This window comes from Aptenodytes patagonicus, chromosome 3, assembly GCF_965638725.1.
Source record: "Aptenodytes patagonicus chromosome 3, bAptPat1.pri.cur, whole genome shotgun sequence".
Lineage (NCBI taxonomy): Eukaryota > Metazoa > Chordata > Aves > Sphenisciformes > Spheniscidae > Aptenodytes > Aptenodytes patagonicus.
The window spans coordinates 5,441,831-5,465,532 of NC_134951.1; the positions used below are offsets into that span (position 1 = coordinate 5,441,831).

General features: G+C 42.5%; 1 protein-coding gene across 1 annotated transcript in view; it reads right to left on the reverse strand.

Moving 5' to 3' along the window:
- Positions 1–23,702, reverse strand: part of TFAP2D (transcription factor AP-2 delta) — a 63,135-nt gene that overhangs the window by 3,035 nt on the left and 36,398 nt on the right. The window contains exons 5-6 of the mRNA XM_076332607.1: positions 21,407–21,548; positions 13,657–13,770 (exon numbers count right to left, since the gene is read on the reverse strand). Of these exons, the coding sequence (XP_076188722.1) occupies positions 13,657–13,770; positions 21,407–21,548 (256 nt within the window). The remainder of the gene's footprint in view (positions 1–13,656; positions 13,771–21,406; positions 21,549–23,702) is intronic.

Genomic DNA, 23,702 nt, shown 5'->3' on the forward strand with positions numbered 1-23,702 from the left:
GTGATCTTCTGGGTCTTGATTTGGGGAACTGACTATACGAAGACATATGTAAAAATATTTATGAACTTGCATGCAAAAGAAACTAGTTTGTTTATTTTAAAAGTTGGCAATAACTGCAAATCATTCATTTCTAGTAGATGCAAATAGTAAGTTTAACAAAGGATTGAATAGAAAAGAAATCTTCTGGCTTGCTCTCTTTGAACCTTTCGACTCCTGAGCAAAAGGAATAGTACTGTGTTCGTTTGATAGCTCAATACACCTGGAGGAGTAAAGTGGGAATACTACAGTGAAAACTTACAGAGATCATCTCAGAAATGATCTGTAGGGCTAAGAACAAGGATAGAAAACTTTAATCTTCTCAAATGCTGAACAAGACTGTAGAATATACCAGAATGGGACAAAATCTGATATTAAGGCACGTAAGTGTAGGTGCCGACTCATAGGTATATACATCAACACTGCCTAAACTCCCGTTACCATCAAAGGGGACTTAATGTAGTTTCCTATGTATAAGAGTCTACAGTGATTTGAGATGTCTTATGATATCTGAAACATCTGCAGAGATTTCCTAGATATGATATAGAACTTAAGTCCACCTTGCTTCTAGGTGTTTTGATGCCAGGCAGGTTACCCTTGTGTATCTCACATGGCACGAGATGCCAATGTTTAGGCAACTGAATTGAGCCTTGGGGCTTTATTTAATACAGTCAGAGAAGTCCGGAGAATGATTTAGCACATGAAATGGACGTGTCTCCTTTATGGTGAGCTGCACCATTCTTCCAGCTACACCGAGGGCTCTATCAAGCTGAATAAAAACGTGTGTTCCGTGCTATTTGAGATGCCCTATGGTAACAAAACACCTGCATCAGGTGAACAGGTAATGGAGAGGGCTTACAGGAGAACAGCACCCTTTTAAAGCAGCAATGGACTGATGGCATACCTAAGAGCACCTAAAAAGACTCTGCATGCTACTGTTTACTCAGCTATATCTTGTCCTAGATCTTCTTTTCTAGATCTAAATTTTAATGCCAACACATGGTATATGACATTCTTGTCCTAGATCTTCTTCTTTTAAGGACCTGGGGGTGTTGGTCGACAGCCGGCTGAACATGAGCCGGCAGTGTGCCCAGGCGGCCAAGAAGGCCAATGGCATCCTGGCCTGTATCAGAAATAGTGTGGCCAGCAGGAGTAGGGAAGTGATCGTGCCCCTGTACTCGGCACTGGTGAGGCCACACCTCGAACACTGTGTTCAGTTTTGGGCCCCTCACTACAAGAAGAATGTTGAGGTGCTGGAGCGTGTCCAGAGAAGGGCAACAAGGCTGGTGAAGGGTCTGGAGCACAAGTCTGATGAGGATCGGCTGAGGGAACTGGGGTTGTTTAGCCTGGAGAAAAGGAGGCTGAGGGGAGACCTCATCGCTCTCTACAACTCCCTGAAAGGAGGTTGTAGCGAGGTGGGGGTCGGTCTCTTCTCCCAAGGAACAAGCGATAGGATGAAAGGAAATGGCCTCAAGTTGCACCAGGGGAGGTTTAGATTGGACGTGAGGAAAAATGTCTTTACTGAAAGAGTGGTGAAACATTGGACCAGGCTGCCCAGGGAAGTGGTGGAGTCCCCATCCCTGGAGGTATTTAAAAGACGTGTAGATGCGGTGCTGAGGGACATGGTTTAGTTGGCATGGTGGTGTTGGGTTGATGGTTGGACCCGATGATCTTAGAGGTCTTTTCCAACCTTAATGATTCTATGATTCCATGATTCTATGATTCTATGATTCATTGACTACACGGGAAACTTAAACATCCAGCTTACGTTGAAACACCTAGATATGGGTATTTTATCCTGAGCAGAATCTTAAACTTCTGGTCTGAAAACTAGTGTTCATAGGAAAAGGATTTTGTGGGGCAAGTTAGGGGTCTATCTCCTTTACAGTTTAGCCTCTTACGTACCACTAATCATCAAATATGGCATTTTTTTTCAAGATAGCATTGTATTTCTTATAAAAATACTGACCCTTTTTTAGTGAAATGGTGCTGCAGACTCTATGGCAACTCTATTGTGAGTTCCTGATGAATATATTCTTCTCAACAGATGGTGATATGCAGAGCCTATTAATTTTCCTGTGAAGCTTATTAAGAGAAACCATTTTATGGAAAATTTCTGACCATCCCTCCTTGCCATGCTCCTGTGAGGGTGTATTTTTTTAGCCTCACTTTATGTCATGAGCATAAAAAGGCTGAGAGATATTATCTTCTACTTTATCTTACATTTTTATCAGTAATTCCTCTTGCTCTAATTTTGGTGGACTTTATTTCTCTGCAAGTTAAAGTCTTTGAAAAATCTAAGAAAGTTGGATAATTTCCCTTTGCTGATGAAAGTAAGTTTCAAGTTGGGGAGAAAATCTGATTTTACATTTAAATCAGATATGACAGACAGAAGATTAATGGCAAAGCATTCAAATGTGTTTCCTGAAAGTCAAATTTAGTTGCCTGATTTTTCAGGCTAACTGAGCTCCCATTGAAATTGGTTCATTTTTGGTATGCTCCACACCGATGAAACGAGTTGCTTTCATTATAATACTTTCATTTGTATTTAAAAGCCTAAAATTAAACATGGTGGTTTCAAAATGGAGTCTTCTGGGTATTCTTAGCTTTGTAGTGTATCTCATTGCAACTCCTATAAACTAACTTTATTGTTCTAAAAAACAAGGCTAAAATTTCTGATTTTGGTACTGTGCATGGAGAGCTGCAGAAAGAAGGCAACATATTATAAATCCTTATGCTTAAGGACATCCAGACCCGCCTGCAATTCTGCCCAGCGCTATGATGCAATTATGCTGCTCATGTTTTAATGATGGCCTTACTTAAAAGTGAAAAGATCCAAGTGTGCCTGAAGGCTTGGACTCTCGTTTGGCAACTACCTCAAGGACTCCTCCATACCCCAGGCTGGTGAAACTCCGACATGCGGCAAAAGAAACAGATTCCTTCTCAGTGGGGGGGAAGAGGACATCTGCACTGAATATTTACACCCTCGTTTAAAATAAATAAATACTTTAAAATGATCATAATGAAGAAAAAGCAAGCTTGAACTTATTGGTCGGACTTTCTCAGAACTTTGAATGTGAAAACCACTTCATGATTATCCAAATTTAACAACACATGGCATATGACAAATAATAAGATCTGATAAGACTTTTGATGGCTGTAAAGGAAATGGAAAAAGATTTGAATCTCTTCACTGATACAAGTAACATCCTAAGTTAGAGGTGCCTATATTGACTTTGAGGTGCTTCTGTTGATTTCAAGGTCTGTCCTGTGAAGGTTGCCTAGACAATTAAATTGTGATAACTTTACTTCAGAAGGTCAGTAGGCCTAACCACTACACAAGTTAGGCTGATAGTCAAGGTAAACATTGGAACATGGCCAGTATATATTACAGGGATAAGTAGTCTATAGGATCAGAGTGGCAAACAGCACATACAAAAGTTGCCTTGCAAAGTAGGCCCTCATGCTCATTTTCTGCTCGTAACCAAATAAGTGTATTAAGGACACGTTCTCCTAAGCAGATGGACCTCCTTTTACCATATGTAAAAGCAATGGAGAAAGTAAGAAGAGAGTGCTAGAGCTGACGCCCCATATTTCCAAAATATTCTATGTCAGCTCTGTATATTTTAAACCTTTTAACGGATTTTCCACACTAGGAGGATTGCTCAGGGAACATATCTGGAACATCCAAGACTGTGACTATGGAGTGTTTCTCAGCTGTAGACCAAAGATTAAGCCACAGCACTGTGGTGCACATAGAATCATAGAATCATAGAATCATTGAGGTTGGAAAAGACCTCATGCCGCTCACAGAAGCTCTTGGATGTTTGCCAAGAAATGTTTCCAGCATAGCACATTATATCCTCCAAATAAAACACTGGACAACGCTGTGCCTCGCTGGTTTTGAATGAGAGAAAGATGTACAAGCTTCTGGCTGACTGTGGATGAAAAGTGGCCTCACCACCCATTACTACCCGTGGAGCCAAATACACCAGTGGGACCACGGATCCAAGATGACTGGATACTTTTGAAAAAGAGTGAGCACGTCCCTCACACAGCCGTCAGCTCCTTCAGTTTCTCCCTTCACTTAATTAATGGTCACATCTCTGCTCTATGGGAAGGCGGAGAAATGAATGAGATTCATCCAAGTTGCTACCATGCATAGACTTTTTCCAGTGAAGTGGCTAACGTAGCTGAAAAGTCCCATTGCTCTCCTCAAATGAGAAAGACCAAGAAGTAAGCATTATAAACATGCTGATGACAAGGGACAATGCAACTTTGTAACCTAGTCATTTGGAAATGAGGGGATGGTATTCCTTTTTTTGGGAAACACGAGTGCCTTAAATGTTTTAAGAAATCTTAAGTGCTGGGTTGAAAAACAAATCAAGCCCCCCAAGTCTTTTTCCATCTTTGATGAATGTATATTTGCCTTTTCCTTGGCAACCATGGAACTTATTTGTTAATGAAGAGGATAAAGAAAAGAAAACAGATTCTCATCTGTTCTCCTGACTCTATAAATTGTGACTATAAGGGAATATGATATCATAAGACTCATGATAAAAATAATTGGCAATATTAGAAATTCACATCCTAACCACAAAAATGCCCCAATCCTTCCAAAAGGATTTTGGTCATAAGCAGAGCAAGAGAAGGTGATCAAACCCCCGCTATGGGAAATCAAAGAGGGAATCCCTGGGAAAGGGAGTGAGGGAAAAATCCCAGAGGAAGGAACTGTAATGCCTTTGGTAAATAAAGAGCCAAGGAAAAGAAAGGAAAAAAAAAAAAAAGAAAAAAAGAAAGGAACAATTTGTTGATTACTAGTACCTCAGCACTAGGAACCGGTGTTGTCCCTCTCAGCTAGCTGAATTTAAAGCCAGATTGAGAGAGATCATGGAAATCAGGGAACTCTAGAGGGCACCAGAGGTGTTTCACCACAAACTTCATTGCGCACCAGGCTTCTTCCAGTCCGTGCATCCAAACAGAAAGCTGCTGCTGCTAATCAAGATGACTGGAATTATGACAGCAGCTGCTCTACCTCCTGATAAGCAAAGAAATGTAAAAAAGAAAGAAGAATATGTAAGGGGAGTAAGCACATCTGTAAGGGCAACCCACCAGTAAGGCTTTAGGCTTGGCTCTTTGTTACAATTAAAAAAACATGTTGAGCTTCAAAACCCATTTCATTGCTCCCTTTTACCCTTCAGAAAGAAGGATGTTACTTTCTTGCTGCTCCCAAAGTCTGAGCCTCTGGTTTCTTGCCTGTCGCTTTTCGTGTCACCTTGTCAGTGTGATGCCAGGCACTTGCAGGAGGCTGACAGCTCCAGGCTCAGAGACTAGCTAAACGACAAAACTCTTGTCTCAAACAGTTTCATAGGAAGGGTGTTTCATATCAGCTGGATGGCTAGGCAAAACACCGGATAATTTGTGAGGATGCTGATTGCTTTCATTATCTAGCTTTAGTATTCTGAGCCTATTATTTTTTGTCTGTTTTTATAAGGTTTCTACACTGAAAGAAGTGTCACTTGCAAGAAAGTAGTTTTCCCTTTGCTGTTTTGCTGTCTTTATCTTTTATGTATAAGATAGATGATCTGGATGCATCTTGATGAAATGTAACCGTGAAGTTAAAGGATCAAATCCAACTTCTGTAATCGGTGGGTATTCATCTTTCCCCATATGATGGATGACATTAGTAGGATATCTGAACTTTCCAAACACTACAGATTCTTACAGACGCAAGTGTCCCAAAGGCAGACGTAGAAGGTTTGTCTATACCCAATTTTACAAGTGAAGAAAATGAGACTAAGAGGCTGACTAATGAGGTCAGAGAGTCTGTATGTGTAAGCCAAGAAACATACACAGATCTCTTGAGTATCATCTCAGAAAGTCTTCTCCTTGTAAGTTTTTTGTGTTATGTTTTTTTGGCTTCTCAACACAGAATGTGGGTTGGTTTTGGTGGGTTTTCTGGTAACTCTAGATTTCGTGAGATTTTGGGGAGCTAAAAAAGACTTCTGCCAACAATTAAAAAAAAATCAAAGCTGTTCTGATTCAAGGGCAGGTTATGAAGGCAAAGACAAGATGACACACCTCAGTGTCATTTTCAGGTTCCTGGCTGAAGCTGTGGGAAGCTCAGATATAACAGTGGAATGGAAAAGAGAAGTAGATACACACTCTCTCCATTTAACAGCAGAGAGGTAGGGTCTAAAATAAAGAAAAATACTAATTGAGTGTTTTGGACATTTGGCCCAGTTGGAGGAATGTCCTAAATTCTGATCCTTCGACTGAAGGCTGGTTTGATACATTATCAACAGACTTAAGTGTGAAATCAATAAAGCAGGATCCTAGTTCCAGAAATCAGCTTTGGTTTAATGCAGAAGCCACTGCATTAGATAACGATATTCATGGGTTCTCATTCTCAGTCCAAGACTTAAATTTTCCTCTGCAAAAGAGAACAGCTTCGAGAGGAAGGATGGAAAGAGAACACACAGGTTTACCCATGCCACCAGAGATGCCATGGGACATTTAGAGTATCTATAAGGTTGGTAGATGTGATGCAGGACTCACAAAAGACCCTCGAACTGAGGGGGTGGCAGGTGAATGTGAGACAGGATGTCCTTTTATACCTAAAATGACCCTAGATCCCTAGGTTTACCAGACAGGTGATTCACCCTAAGGTTCTTACTGAAGCTAGGGGTTGCCTTTAGTCACCTATACCTGCATTAGCGAAATGAAGAGTGCTCAGGCTCCTCCTCTGATCATGAGTGATCTAGCATAGCCTGGCCTTATCTCCATTATTCAAGCATTTTAATCTGCGAAGCAGTGACCTTATCTAAGCTTCCAACTGAGAACATCCTCTTGACTGAGATAAGGCTGACTTGTGCCTGGGAATTGTTTGGGACAGAAAGAGTTGGTCTAGGCCAAATACATACAAGGAGCCACAGTAGCAATCAAACATTACAGACAATTGTGTTCCAGTGTCCAGGACCATACCCACACAGTTTATTAGATTAACTTTCATGTATCTTTTGGGGGGTCTTAATTTCTACATGTCTCCATTCCTTCTCTGAAACGTGACAGAAACATTTCCCCTCTTCACAGCAGGGATCTATACAAGTGAAAATGTTTGTTTCATCTGGTCTGGTTCTCTGCTCTGGAGAGGGTTGGATGCACTTAATGTCTGGGAAGTGTAAGAATGCTAGAGAGATGAGTGATATGCAGGTTAATCCCAACCTTTTCCCATGCTGACCCGCTTCAGATCTACCTGCATGCCGTTAACAGGAAAAGGATGGGATTTGATGATTGTTCAATCTGGAACATTGTTCCAGATCCAGCAGAAGAACCTGTTGGCCTGCAATGTCACCATTCAGCTCTGCGGAGTTAGTGGCAGGATTGTGGGTGTTGGGGGTTATCCAAGGCTTCACCGTCTCCCATCATAACTACCTGCACCATATGGTTGAGTCACCATCCCTGGAAGTATTTAAAAGATGTGTAGATGCGGCGCTTAGGGACATGGTTTAGTGGGCATGGTGGTGTTGGGTTGACGGTTGGACTCAATGACCTTAGAGGTCTCTTCCAACCTTAATGATTCTATGATTCTATGATTCTATATAGTCTCTGAGAGTGTGTCTCAGAGCTCTTGTGTCTCCAGGAAGGCTTGTCTTCATCTGTTGTAGGTCAGGATTGCCCTGGTTCACCATTTTCAGACTTTTCTAAAGGGAATTATTCTCAAAGCCTTATATATTTGTTTTGTTTACATCCATCTTTTTGCTTTCTCTAACTATTCCAACCCCCTTTTTTCCTCCCATCACCTTGGATAATTGAGAGCCATCTCTCAGTTTCATTGAGCATGAAACTAGGCTCCTTTACCTGTTCTGAATCCCAAACCAACCAACTTACAATACGAAAGAGAGATTTATATAACCTTTCTGTCACGAAAAAATAAAGAAAGATGCAGTCTCAGCTTTACTGATATCAGTGGGATTTGAAAATGGTTTAAGTTTCAGGAGAAATTAAACCCCCAGCTTTTCCCTCTTACATACAGAGACACATGCACATGTACGCAAAAGTCTTGCATGATTCTGTGGGGTTTTTGGGAGAAGAACCTCTGAATTATAAGTAATAGAAGGCATTTTAAAAGAAACTAAGATGTATCTAAATATTTTCCTTCTCTTCTTTTTTTCCTTATCTTTCTTTTTTCCTTCTCTCTCTTTTTTTTTGCTTCTCTCTCCCCCCCCCCCCCCCCCCCCCCCTTCTGATGCTCACTCCATTTTGAAAGCAAAGGGTGAGAGAAATAGGTTCCTCTCATTAAAGCTATAGAAACTTTTGGGTTCTTTTCTAGTACTGATGTGCTGACTTTGCTCTCTACTGTAGTAGACTCATAAATGCATTTACACAGATCAACCTTTAAAGGACAACAAAGAGACACTCATGTATCTGGACAAAAAGTCTCAACACTTAGTAATAGAAATGGATTTTTCCAGGGTTTTCTTGTTTGCCCTGTGGCTTAATGTTGATTCTATCTTCAGAAACCGGGGACAGGGTAGCTCAAGTGGTGGCTTTCAGGCCAGATACAACCCACAGGATTATTCCACTTGCTCCTCCGCATTTATCATGAAGGAATCAAAGAAGAGTTGAAAGACAACTTGGGTAGCCCTGCAACATATCACCTCTTCTTGAATCCATATATATGTATATGCTTAGAAATCTGAGCTGCCCCAACACTTAGCCCATGAGGTCAGTGGCTTATGATCCAGCCTTGACAAGGTTGGACTTCTCTAAATCTTATTATGTTATTTATAGCACAGGTAAGGCACCTAACTGGGCTGTAATAAGGGCTGCTGCTTCCCTGAATTCTCAAGCTGCATGTGTATTAGTGATATATATGTGCCACTGTGCCCAAGAATAGTTTGGGACAGTACTAGTTAAACCAGGCAACAAAAACCCAGGAATTCTGCAACAAAGCAGCACAGGCAGCCAATACATGCCTGTGCCCTGGCACTACTTTTATTTTCTAATATCAGTATAACTTCTCTGCAGTAAGATACTCCAAAATGTATTGGAAAGGGAGAAATCTTGAATAAAGCATACATAATACTACCCTGGCTCAGGTAGTGCACAATAGTTGCTGCTATGAATGTAAGGGTCTATAGAATGGTCTGTTCATGGTCAAACAACACTGGGAAATCATTCTTCATGCAGCATTGAGTTTTCTGTATTCAGGTCAGATGGACATCTCAGAGAGCAGCTGCACAAACATGATTGTACCAGCGGTGTAGAAGAGCCTCTGGTTTTTGTGTATCTGGTAAGGCTGTGCAAAACTCAGCAGTTTTCAGGCTCACTGCAGCTCCTTTGAAGATTTCCCCTGTTTTACGCTTTGTATGAACTTTGAGTTTGGAGTTTGAGCAAACCCAGCAATTCTGATCCCTTCATGGGGACTATCCTGTACTTCAGGTTGGACACATGTTTACAGATCTTGATAAACTGGGACTCAGTGGAATAACTTCAGAGAGAAGTGTGAGCTTGAAGATTTAAAACAGAGGAAACGGGAAACACCGCTTCGATCTGACCTGTGCCAGTCTGTGAACCCTGGTCTTAATTATTAACATTGAGCAAGTAACATCATGAGCAAGTGGAGCACATAACTCTACACTTAGCAGCTGTAGGGTAGTTTATTCCTAAAGAAAACTCACTTTTACCCCAAGGTAGTGGAGTCTGGATTCTGCTGTAGGTATCAGATATTACAGCTCTTCAGAAAGCCTTTCATTATCTTAGAATTTATTCTAATAATAGAGATTTTTGTGATTCCTCTGAACTTTTCTGTTCATAAAAAATCTCTTTGACTTTCTGACATCATATGGCATAAGCATATATATATATGTATAAAATACCAACCTTTCATCTTGTGGTTTCTTTGCTGCCTTGGTGATGGTTTACAAGGCAGAATTTCTGAACCTCTTCTTGTTATATTAAATCTGTATGAAACTATATGAGATTTCCCACGATCAAAAATCAGCTTATACAGGATAATGGTTGAAAAACATGCTATATCTATGCTAAAAACATTCACAAAACCTTCTCAGAGATTCCAGTGAAAGACTATGGCTTGTCATAGAATCATAGAATCATAGAATCATTGAGGTTGGAAAAGACCTCTAAGATCATCGAGTCCAACCATCGACCCAACACCACCATGCCCACTAAACCATGTCCCTAAGCGCCTCATCTACACGTCTTGTCCTTGCCAAACGTAATTTTTTGGCTCCATCCCAATGTAGAGATTTATGCAGCATAGAGACAAAGAATTTATTGTGAGAAAGCCCACAGTTCTGGAATACAGATAGAAATGAAGATGAAAATTGCACTATTGAAAAAGCATGCTATAAAATTTGTGATGGCTATATGGAGTCACTGCTTCAGATTTATGTCTCCTCTGCAAGACCTACTTGTAAAGCACCAACAGCTCTTGAGTGTTTTGGTCATAAATAACATTAATTTCATGTGTATAATCAGGACCAGCCACTTATTAAGACAGTCCAATTTTCGACTCTGACTATTGTAGATGTCACCAGAGTATTTGACAATGACTATGGTACGAAGGTCAAATCCATCTCTGGCATACAGTTGCAAAGCTCTTTATTTATAGATATAGATACATGATAATTGTGTTCATTACTGTAATAAATAAAGACAACCCAGTCTTTTGGAAATCTAATCTTAGGTGAGACCTGTGATCAGGGATGTGGAGGCCAATGTACTTTGAATATTTGAATTCTTAGTGTTAAGCATGTGCTTTATGTTAGGCAGGTGCTTTCAACGTCTTTTTATAAATTCCAACTGATGTATAATGACAAGCAGCTATTTGTGCTTGTGAGCAGTAGGAGCCTGTGCTATGCCTCATACAGCAGGGAGCATATTGTTCCTGGGTTACAAGGACTTCCTCCATGTGTCAGGGTACCAATAATTTCTTCCTCTTCTCTCATCCCCAACAGATCAGGTGCAAATTTCCTGTGACAGAGATCAGTTCAGTCTGAGGATCATCCCTCAGAGAAAGACAGAGAAACCAAGTAGTCTGTGTTGAATACTTGACTCAGAAAATACTTAAAGCTCCTGGAAAGCATGGTGAATTGCATTCTCACATCTCTCTGGCATCTGAGACAGACTTGAGTGCCTTCTGTGATATTTAGTCTCAAGTAGCGGTAGGAGGAGTTCAGATGACCTAGCTGTGAAGGCTGCCAGCTTTAGGGGACGGGAATAACGATTTTTTTGTCTACACTAGATTTAGCTATTTACAATATAAGTGTTTAGTGTGTACTAGTTGGCTAAGCTCCTGTTCAGCTGCAGATCTAGACCAGACTGTTCAGTCAATGGCGTGTAGAGAGAAATTCAAGTCACACTAAGGTAGCTGTCTGTGTTAGGCCTGCTTAATTGTAATGCAGATTTTATGGGCTATACATACAGAGGAGATCCCTAGAGACTACAGCAGAAGATATACACCTGGCTGAAATGGAGGCACCTGCATGTAGATGAGTAGAGTTAGAAGTCTGGGTCAGAAGCTGGATCTGACCTCAACTTCTCTACGATAGATGGAAAAGGAACATGGTCTCAGCTCAGCCTCTGGGTCTGCAGGACTCATCATTCCCCAAGCACAGACGTCAGAGAAGGCTGGCTGATTTAAGCCCAGGGAAGCATCTGTGTAGGATCAAGACCTGTGCTCTTCTAGGTGCCCATCTTCAGTCCAACACTCATTGCCTACAGCAGGCATGAAAGAAACCACTGAATGATCCAGGAGCTGCCTACAGAAGCTTTGTACTCCAGCCTACCGAAGTGAAGCAGAGGAAGAAGGATGGGAGCTGTACCAGTTGACAGCTTTTGTAGCTGAAGCTTTCAACATTTTATCCTGACTGCTATTTCTTCTTTAAACACAGGTATCCTTGGGGATTAGCTACCTTGTATCACGTTTACTTTGTGTGCATGTAATGGGGAATTATCTGTTTTTCCACAAGCCTAGGTAGCCCATTAAAATCTATGAGTATCCTGTATAAATAAGTATGTCTTCCTTGGTGTGCATGTTTAGTTAGGCATTTTGGAGTGTGTGTGTATAAGGGAAAGTATATATAGACGTAGGTGGTATGTGTATGTGTGTGCACATCACTGCATGAGAATAGAAGGGGGGTTGTCTATATGTGTTTGTATATGCATAGGATGCACATAGGTATGTGTAAGCATAAACAGGAGTGTGTGCATTTGTGGATCAGGCATTATCCTTGCCTCTGCACCTCAACGGGTAGATGGAAGAGGTGGGATGGTGGGTATTTTGGATTCCATTCAAAGTCTGAGGGGCTAAACATTAGATATCGTACCACCTGGTTGCTGGGTGCCTCATGCTCTGTCAGAATCTTAATAACTAAAAGATGTTGTGATGTTGGGGCACAAAAGTTGTCTGTCAATGAATGAAGAGTGGCTCAGCTGGCTGTGCTAAAGAATATGCAACATCATTCTAAGGCTTTATAGGCCTAACGAAGTGCTTGGTGTTATGGTCTGTAAACAACTCTCTGGAACATCTCTTTACATGTTGATTTTTTCAGGTACCAGCTAATGGCTAGAATAAATAAAAATCTGTAGCCTCGGCTAGTCATGTATTCCCCTCTGTGGTCTGAGCAAAGACAGGAGCACCTCTAGGATGTTTCATCAAACTTATCTTTAATAAATATCTTAGATGACCCCACTACTTCAAAGTGGCCCTCTGGAAGTTCCCATCTCACTCTTGACTGTATCTAGCACATAGCCTAAAGCAAAAATGTGAAACTGCACAGCAACTCCTGGGCTAATATATCTTTCTGATCCCAAACCATCTATACACTTTTATCCATAACTTGGATAAAATTCTGATGAAGTTTGGATTTGGTGTGCGTGTACCATGGGTCCTTGTCTTTATAACAGCTTCTTAGGCTGTCTACACCAGTAAATTAAATATTGCTAGGGCATGGGCCCAGGAACTGAGTCTAAATGTATTAGCAGTCTCTGTCTTTTTAGCCTGAGCCAGCTTGCATTCTCCCAGATCTTTCCAGGATGTTGTTCAGGAATTAGTGCAGTAAGACTGTTCCAGTAGGTTGTGTGCTTTGAGGCTAGTCAGCTTTAGAGGCCAAAGAGTTAACAGTAAGATGATGTCAAATGGTCTCAGTAGCATAGAGCAGGCTCTAGAACTACTTAGTTAATTGGTAACGATGCAGCCTAACCATTTCTCCTTTTATTGCTATTTTGATTCATCTATATTGTCATTTTGGCTCTGAACTTGAGTTTCTACATTTCTGGACCATCTACTTCATTGGTTGGCTTGTGTTTTGGCTCACATCTAGGGCAAGACAACTTTCTGACCAGATGGGGAGATTTGGACAGCAGATGTAGAAGATGACTTACTCAAACTGAGACTGTGGTCCTAGAAGCAGGGTGAATGCAACTAGCATGAACTACATCGCTGGGCAAACATGCGTTTTTAATAGACAGATAACAGAGGGCTTATGGATGTTACAGTCTTCTAGGTAAGGGAACCAATACCATTATAACATCATAGGTAGTCTTTATCAAAATTATGGATTTTAGTTAATTGTTCCTCTTTCAAAATCATACCTGAAATGTGTTAAATGTCTCTGGATGTCGAGGTCTAATATTGGAGTCGGTCTGGAGGATCCGAGGGGTGATCTGTCTTGACTTAGAAGGTCTTGGAATTCTTTACATATTTGTCTAAAAGGAAAGCGGAAATCCTTAAATAAGACAGGTGTAATCCTTTCCATAAAGCTGATTCCCATAACACTGTCACCTTATCCTGAGTGATCTCATTCGAAACAGAAATGTTTGGCAGAGGCATTGTTAAAGAAATTAAAGGCAAACTAATCCCCCTCTTGCCTCCCTGCCCCAAATTCTCAGAGCCATCAACATACAGAATCTCTTGAACAGGAACCCCTCTGGAACCATATTAACATTGACATTTTAAAATGTGATTTCTCTCCTGAAATGGACCCAGTTTGGCAGTGTTAAGTCTGGCTTAGGTCACCTACATTAGAAGCAAGGATTATGGTTATACACCACTACTTGTACATTTGCTAGTGTGCACTGGTTTATCTGCAAGTAGAAGTCCTGGCCATTTTGGCCTCGCCTTCTTGACCCCCAACTCTTAAGACAAATGGAGTACTAGAAGTTGTGAAGGAAAATGCTACCTTTGCTCTCCTAGTTTCCATTTGCGTCCATACTCTGCTTCCTTGTAGAGTCTGGGGCAGAAGAACTGATGGATCCTCAACTGAGACCTCTCCCACAGGTCTGCCCAGAGTAGAGAATTCATTCCAGCAGCAGTATTTAAATTTCTTATTGAAACACTCATTAAATTGTTTTACGTTTCTACCATGTATCAGGCAGCCTAAAGTAGATGTTTATAGCAGTCCAGAGGACTTGCATCTTAACAGTGCCTCTTTCTCTCTGGTGACTGTAGGAGGAGCTCAGTGACTCACTCAGCTGTCAGTGCCTACACAACAGGCAAGCAAGTGAGGAAAATCCCATTATCTCCACTTTTTCTCGATAATGGTTTCCTGGGCAACACACACTTTCAGTAGGTAGGACGTGGGACCCCAGTTCGGCACCTTGCAACGGGAACTCAGGCTCTGTCTTGCCTGGTCTCCCACCAGCATAGTAGCCCAACTTCTTCGGAAAGGATGCATTATCTTGCTGTCTTCCCTCTCCCTCTGTTTTTCAGGATGCCTCAGCACTTGGAGGTTAAAAACATCCCCTAGGATAACCCTATATAGGATCTAACACTAAGAGAGACCTGAAAATAAGGTCTTCTCATTTTTGTGATATTGTTGTTTTGGGCTAGTTTGCAAATTAGTCTAGGAATGTTCTACCAATGTTGTGGTTTTTTTTTTTAAAGAAACCAGACTGGCTCCATTTAGTGCATACCATATCTGGACCATGAATGGAGACACCACTTACTTTCAATTAGTTTATGATACAGTTAATTAAAAAAAGGAGTAGTGGCTGGGTCTCTCTCTCAGGACTTCTCCAAGTGAGCATACCATTCTTCATTGACTGTTGGAAATTTGGCACTTAATGTAGGGTCAGGGGGGCATGATGCCCACCAGACGATCAGGATGCTCAGTTGAGTTGCCTGATACTAGCTGGACACTCAATTGGGTTGACCTAAACTGGTCACAGTGACTACGTGTAACCTAGTAAACAGTGCCACCTAGTAACGTATACAGTGCCAGGGGTTATTCTTATACCCTCATGCAAATTGTCACCATCTGATAAGCTCCATATAGTTATGCTCTTCTAGCCTCCTAAACAGGGTAGCTTCCTTAGAATGGACCCTGGTGTGGGTTATCTCCCAGAACATGCCCAGAAGATATTTGGGAGAGTTCAAGGAGCCATTCTAACATTTTAATAATACGGACAATTGCAATCTAATGACTCAGTGTGTGCATGGTTTATTTTGTTAGCATAGATGCAATCACTGCGCCTGGGGCCAGTTTCTAATACTAAAGAGCATCTCTGTGGTCCATGATTTCTGTTAGAAGACTTTTTGCACACGTGGTCCTAGATAAAGTTCAACTTCTTCATTATCACCTTGTAACTCTTGTCCTTTGGGACAGGGGCATAATAGAAAATAAGTGGATAAACTCAGCTTCTTGGTCTTCGGCAGGTCTTCCATTGCCCAGTTACAAGCAAGGAAACTTTACTAGCTTGTTTTTACCCTTCATTATATAACTGTTCTGCAAGTTTTGGACATAGACTTTGGATACCACACCTCTCTCCTGACTAAGAGGAGAGAAGATGCAGAAAACTGTCTCCTGCTGTGCTGCTGGACTTCATCCAAGCCTGATTTCTGTAAACACTTGTCATTTGTATGGACCTAGACACCGACTGCTTGAAAAGGCAGCATCGTCTTAGCCTTTCAGGCAAAGAGAGGTATTCAGCAGAAATGTATGTAAATGCAGCATACAGTTTTAATGAATCAGGTCCTTAGAGGAAAAACAGTTCCTTTCAACAACTGAAAACAGTCAGTCATTTTGGCTTCTAAACAATCTGCTATCCCCAGTCGGCCCTGTCAGCACCGCTCTTCTCTCCTTCCTCCAACCTCTACTTTCTACCTGTTGAAAAAGTTCATCTTAAAAGTTCTTATATTTTGACAAAGGAAAATGTCAGAACCAAGTGTGCAATTAACTTCCCTTCTATATTCACATGTCAAAAGTCTTTACTGAGTGTTGGCAGATTGAAAGAAAAGAAAAAAACTTTTTTATTATACATGAAAACCTGTAAAAGGCAGTAACCTACTTTTTTCAAGGGGATTTCTAGGCAAAGTGGTGTCTCAGAGCCTCCACTACCAATAAAACATCACCTGGGGTAGTGACAGGGAGGGGGCTGACAGTTATTTGTTGAGTTGGACTGTGACTTTGAAAAAGCAAAGGAAGATGGTTATGCTCTCTTAGGGGCCACAGATTAATAAAAGAAAGAGTCCTTGTCACTCCTGCAAGGGAGGTACCTGGTGATTTGTGATAGATGGTCAGATGTTCCAGTATATGATCAGGAAAAGATAAAAAAGTCTGTACTGGATCAGAACAAGATCCCATCTAGTCCATGATCCTATTGCTAGCAGCGGTCAAAGCAAATGCCTTGTGAAGAGTACAAGACTGGGGCAAATGTGTGCCCATGAATCTGACACATTCCAAGTGTGGAAGAGTTGCCAGGCATCCAAAGATCAGATATCAGAGAGATGCTCAGCAGGTCCTGTGCGTCCAGTCTCAGAGCTACTTTTCAGAAAACTGGTGAATTGAGCATATAGTGTCATAAGCCAGATGTTGATTATTCTGTAGTGGCTGTAAGCAATGCCACAATAAAATTTATTCACACTATTCTGTTTTGGTCTGTGTAAATGTGTTAGTATCTGTCCCTCTGTCTCATGTGGAAGGCCTTGTGCTGCGATGCTCTATGATGTTTCCCGTAGGACAGTGTGCCTCTCTATCAAGGGGAATTATTGATGTGGCCTTCAGCAGTTCTGCATCTGTCCTAGCTGCAACCTGATCAGGTTCTGTCCCCTGCTGTAAAGCCATTCAGGGTCTCCAACACCTTCACAAGGTGAACTAACCCATGCTTAAAGACCCTCTAAAACCAGGTCTCAGCTTTTTCTCCTCCCCCCCCCCCCCATTTCTGTGTGGATTGCATAGACATGTCCTGAAGCCTTTCTAAAGAGTCTAGGGTTAATGGGCCAGTATCAGCACCCTTTGGCCAGAACTATGACAATTCAGTCTTTTTTTTGAAGCATCTTGCTCTGGAGTGCCCAGATAATCATCTACTCAGTCAAAGGAGGTGAGTGAAGAGAAAAAGAATCATAGGAGACTGGCTTCTCCCATTGTTCACCCCTTTCTTATCCTTTCAGCTCTTAACCAAGCTTGCTTCACTCCCATCCTGCCCTTGTTGTCACTTGTGTTCAGTGCTGTATACTGGCTACACAGCCCAATCATCTCTTCTTCCTATGAAAATTGTCAGGTAAGGCTCTGATTCTTCATTGTCTAGATCATCAAATTGTTAGAACAGGCCATGGCACCATCCTCTTGCATCAACTAGTACTGTCCTAGGCAGTTCCTGAGTTAACAAATGTGAGACACCATTTCTAAGAGGTAGTTTTGGAAGATCGGTAGTATAACAATGAATATGGTTTGTTCCATGATAGAAAATGGTCCTGATTTCATTCACTGTATTACTATCAGCATAGCCTCAGACCAAGTAGGGCTGAGCAGGGCAGTGAAGAGAGTGCTACCTCAAGCTTAGTGACCTCCATGTGTTAAAGAGGGCTATTGGCATCTAAAGTAGCAGTCTTTAGTCTTCACTAGCCCAAGGGCCACAGTTCTGTGCATGGCAGCTGAACTACTTCCACTCAGGGTGGGTGGATTGCTTGATTACAAGGTATGGATGCCCTTGATAACACTGGGAGCTTCTACTGGACACCAGAGACTTCTGCATTGCAGACATTAAGGGCTCTATTTAGTTACCCGCACGTAGATATGTAATACCCAAGACATCCATAATAACTGGCAGATACAACACAGTAACAAAAAGAGACCTGTGTGCTTTTGGAGCAGCAGCTGGTAACCAAGCTGGATAACCCAGTTCACCTCAAATGGCAGTAGGTGCCTATGTTTGGGCAACTGAATCAAGCCACTGAAGTTGGATGTCTGAATCCAGAACGGAGTTTCATCTATATACTAGGAATTGTGGAAATAATTTTGTTCTTTCCCCCTATTTTTCCTCAAGACCCCACTTGTGGAAGATCTCACTGGTTCTGCGAAAGGCACACTTCTATGGGCTTCTGGCTCTGTCCCAGAGAGGACAGTGGCAACACACACAGGCAATGGAACTCCATTTTTTTCCATAGGCAAAGCTTGCAATGAGTGATTTTACCACCCTGGAATTTCAGTGTCGTTTTTGGTGACAGCATAACATTCCACCGCTTTTTCTGGTGTCATAACTCACAAGCGCATGAGGCAGGGCAGTTGTGAAATTGCTGAAATTATAAACCTAGAGCTTATATATGCCTAGTGAATAATTGAAGGTCCTGACAAATGACTACAGTAGAGTGCCTACTATCAGATACATGAAAGCGTGGCTGGGAAATACCATGCTAATATTACTACGTCATGGACCTGTGTCTCTTGTAGTATCTGGACAGGGCTGGTCTGTGACTCATTGTTCTCCTTCCAGGCAGGAGAGGGCAGTAGCAGCACACACATTGACCCATCTGTCCCTGTTACAAGCACTGAGTGCAGTAGATTATGGCCTATCCTTGTATTATCGACAGACCTCTCTGATCAATTTGCTGGTGCTTTTAACTGATGGAAAGGGGGAAAAAGTAATTTGTTTCCTTACAAGTGCAGGATAACAACCTACAAGCCCAAAGTTCATGGGGGTTAGGAGTAATGCATGCCCATGACTCTCCACTTCAGTAGTAAGGGAGGGTGAGAAAGTAGGTATGAAATGGTGAGAAAGAGCAATGAGACTCTTAGGTGTCTCTCAGGCGGACAGCCTTTGGATGTAACAGTTACCCACTGATTGTTACAACCCGTGGCAATGTGATCTCTCCTTAGAGCCAGAAAAGAAAGGGGAAGATTTGTATCATTATAGTTGAGTAACATTTTATAAATGGGGCAAATCCTCTGGCTGGGACAACTTACAGCCTTAACTCTTGCTTAGGTTGTACTGCCCAGCAGTAAAATCAGCTCTTACATAGTTAGAGGGGCAGACTCTTAATGGGCTATACAGCCATGGGGAGGCACAACTTGCAGAGAGGAGCTGCTTCTTGCCAGCTGGTTTATTCTCATGTCTCTGAAACCTCTTGGGCCCTTAAAACCAATGTGGATGTAGGTACGAATAAGATCATATTCCACTTATATTATTCCCTTTAATCTGCAAGGGACTTAGGAGCATGACGCGGGAGGTGTCTCATCACCTTCACGACCAGCAAATGTCCCCTGAGCCACATAGTGCTCTGCTTATCATCTCAGGGAAGGACCACAGGCTATATTCACGGGATTCACAGGCCTGAGATGTTTCAGTGCATGTCGTCTCTGGGTCATCTTCAGGGTGAAGAGCTCTGGATACAAGAGGGACACCAAGGCCAGAAATCCTGTTCCCCCCAAATAGACAAAGGAGAATAACACTGGGATACAAACGACAATCCTGTGGCTGGTCAGCCTTCTCCCCTACTGCAGGGTCATTCCTCTGTGTTGGATATTGAATCATAGAATCATAGAATAGTTTGGGTGGGAAGGGACCTCTAAAGGTCATCTCGTCCAACCCCCCTGCCATGGGCAGGGACATCTTCAACTAGATCAGGTTGCTCAGAGCCCCGTCCAACATGACCTGGAATGTTTCCAGGGATGGGGCATCCACCACCTCTCTGGGCAACCTGGGCCAGTGCTTCACCACCCTCAGAGGAAAAAATGTCTTCCTTAGATCTAGTCTAAATCCACCCCACTTTAGTTTAAAGCCATTCCCCCTTGTCCTGTTGCAACAGGCCCTGCTAAAAAGTCTGTCCCCATCTTTTTATAAGCCCCCTTTAAGTATTGAAAGGCCACAACAAGGTCTCCCCGAAGCCTTCTCTTCTCTAGGCTGAACAACCCCAACTCTCTCAGCCTTTCTTCACAGGAGAGGTGTTCCATCCCCCTGATCACTTTTGTGGCCCTCCTCTGGACTCGCTCCAACAGGTCCGTGCCTTTCTTCTGCTGAGGGCTCCAGAGTTGGACGCAGTACTGCAGGTGGGGTCTCAGCAGAGCAGAGGAGAGGGGCAGAATCCCCTCCCTCGACCTGCTGGCCACGCTGCTTTGGATGCAGCCCAGGATACGACTGGCCTTCTGGGTTGCGAGCGCACATTGCTGGCTCATGTCCAGCTTTTCATCCACCAGGACCCCCAAGTCCTTCTCGGCAGGGCTGCTCTCAATCCCTTGAGAGTTAAGGGATCCCAGCCTGGATGATTCCCAAATATTTCCAGCACTGAGGGAAAGAGGCAGATGATGGTTTGAGAGCTCTGGTTTCTGTCCTCAGCTCTCCTGCAGCCTCACTGTGTAACACAGCAGTAAGTGCAGGAAGAGTATGATTATATTCAAGGCTACCCCATGCAGGCATACCACACACCTAGTGTAGGTCTACGTTGTTCCATGCAGACTATTTATTCCTGTTTCCCATGGCTCATGAAGGCTAATTCCTCCCTCATCAAGGCTAATTAACCTAGATGAAATGTTATCCTAACATGATGTTACTGCTCTAGGGAAGTGAGTGGCTTGTTTAGAGCAAAGTCGGGTGTCTCTGTGAGTCTTTAATGGCTTTAGCAAAGCTCCCCTGCTGCTGTACATTGTTCCAGCGCCTTTGACTTCAGGGGAACTCTTGCAATTTCCATCCAGAGAGGGTCTGTCCCTCTGCAAACCAGCTCTCCCTCAGCAGACTAGAGATAATTATCCCACAGTAACTAGTACTTCAGTATAAGCTTAGATCTCCTGCTCACATGCAAACAGGAGACAAAGCCAGTCTCTGTCCTATAGATCTTACCATGCAATAATGCCCCCTCCTCTCATCTAATCCAAAGCATCTGAGAAGATGTATGTGCCTCCTTAACTGCAGGCAATGAGAGCATAGCCCCTAAAACCTCGTTGCGGCAAATAAGGTTTCTCTTACAGCATCTCTAAAGAGGATTGCTCTCACTTGCTGTCAGTGAGTGCTGTTGTGATAGCAGTCACTGCAATCCCAGCTCCATACTCCCACTCCTCCCTCCCCTGGCCCCCAGATCCAAAATGGAGAAGTGACAGACAGATTTCTTTTTTAGTTTCCCCTCCCTTCTTACTTTGTTGCTAGGATCATCTTTTTCCTTGCTGTCTGCTCTTTCTGTTCCATGTGCTGTCTGGCAATGTGCTCTCCTACTGCCTTGGCAGGGAACTCTGTTTCACAGGTGTAGCCAAAATCTCTGGCCAAATGTAATGCTTCCCCTGTGGGCAAACAAAATGGGTCAGTTAGTTTTTAGGGTTATTATTATTATTATTATGCTTACAGAATTTCTTCCACTCAAAAAAACCCCCCCAACAATAACAAATCACTTTTGCAGACATTCATTCCCAATCTCGGTTACAGATTTCAGCCCATTTGGCCTGCTCGTGCTTAGTCATCAGATGGTGCCAGCCAGAAGATAGGGAGGTTATTCCTCTCATGAGAGAATACCAGTCAAGACACTTGGGTTTAGCTCCCTCCCCTGTCACCAATGAGTACTGGGCAGCTGCTTAAGGTTTGGACGCCCAGTTCATCATTGATATTTAAGGCATGGAAATTAGGGGAAGGCAGGAATAAATCACTCTGAAGAGCTGAGATTCAGCCTTTGGTGTTTCACTTCTCTATCTCTAAAGACATAATACCCTTCTACCCCAGGAGACAGCTGTGGGGATAACATACATTTCAGCATATTTGCTTAGGGGTTAAACCAGCAGGCACAATACTAGTGCCCCACACTAAAGATGAGCACAAGAAACAATCCTGTTTCCATAAAGATTGCAAGCAAAGTTGACCAGACAAAATAAAAAGGCATGACAATGAAGATCACAGTTGTTGTTTTATAGGTGGGGAAATCAAGGCAAAGGGAGTACATGGCTTGATTAGGCTTTATGAGAAGCCTGTGACAGAGGCAGGCACTGAGCACCTCTCTACCTCACTACAGAGACTGGACACCATAACCCAACTCCATGCTGCGTGCCAAATACCTCTGGAAGAACCTGTCCCTCTCCACTAGCTTAGAGAACCCAGGAATTTATTTTAGGGTTTACTGAACACTCTGGCCTGTGTGCTGTGGCTCTGACAACCTTGGTGTGGGATTTATCTGATCAAACACAGCTGCCTGGAGTGTGAACATCTGTGCTTAAGTTATTCCTTCTCTGGTAGGAAATAGGCACTTCCAGATGACACTTGCTCTCATCTCATCGTAGAAGGTAGAAATAGGTCAGCTACCAGAAGTGAATGTTGAAGCACATCTGCATGAGTGACTGAGAGGTGTGCTCTGAAAGACTTTTGGGGTTAAGGTGTTGTGGTTTCTTTTTTTTTTTTTTTTCTTTTTTCCAGAGTTGTGTATTTGATTGCCGTCATGAGAGGTGGCATCGGACCCTGGCTCTTTGGAGACCAGGCTGATGCTCCAGGTGAATGGTTAAGAGGGATGCAGGACCTGTAACATTTCCCTTTGAGAACATGTGCAGTGGAATTCCTCTGATTAAATGCCAATATTGACATCTGACCTAATACTTTCAAGTCAATGGAGACAAGCTAGCGCTTGAAGCATGTATCATCCCATACTAAAGTAGAAGGCAAAAGTGGATCAGAGGAATTATAGAAAAGTCCAGGTTAGAAGGGAACTCAGGAGATCACCTTCTGTTGAAAGCATGGCCTTAGATTAGGTTATTCATGGACCTTTTAAGCCTAGTCTTGAATATTTCCAACCATGGAGATCCCATAGCTTTTCTGAGCAACCTAATCAAATGTTTAATTATTAATTTATTTTAATTGTTAATCACCCAGAAGTGCTGATTTCCCCCTATTGACTACAATGAGACTTGAGAGGACAGATACAACTATGATAGAGACGATGAGACGAATCCCATCCCCAGCAAGACTGGGTCTGCTTTGCACAGACCTGGCCAAGCCGAGGAAAATGGAACCTTCCACGGGAACGTGGTCCTGTGCCAGGGGCAGCATGAGGCATAAGGGATGACACGCACTGGCCTCTATTCCAGACTATTCTCCACCTTTTCAGAGTTTATTGTCTCCCCTTCTATCATTGGAGTTTTTACTGGAAAAATACCTTTCGTTTCCACAAGCAAATACTTTGTTGTGTATTTATCTGACCTAATTGGATTCAGGTACTAGTAAAATACATGCACTACTCCCAGGGAATTTGTTTGCTGACACCAGTCAACAACAACCTTCACAGGAACCAATTTTACATGCAAAAATTGAAGATTATATTCAAAATCATCTGCATTATTTGGATTTTTTAAACACAAATTTCCAGTATGCCTAAAAAGAATAAGAAGTTAACAAGCAACCACTATCTCTGAGTTGAAAGGAGAAATGGTTTCCACTTAGTTTACAGCTTCTGGAGAAGT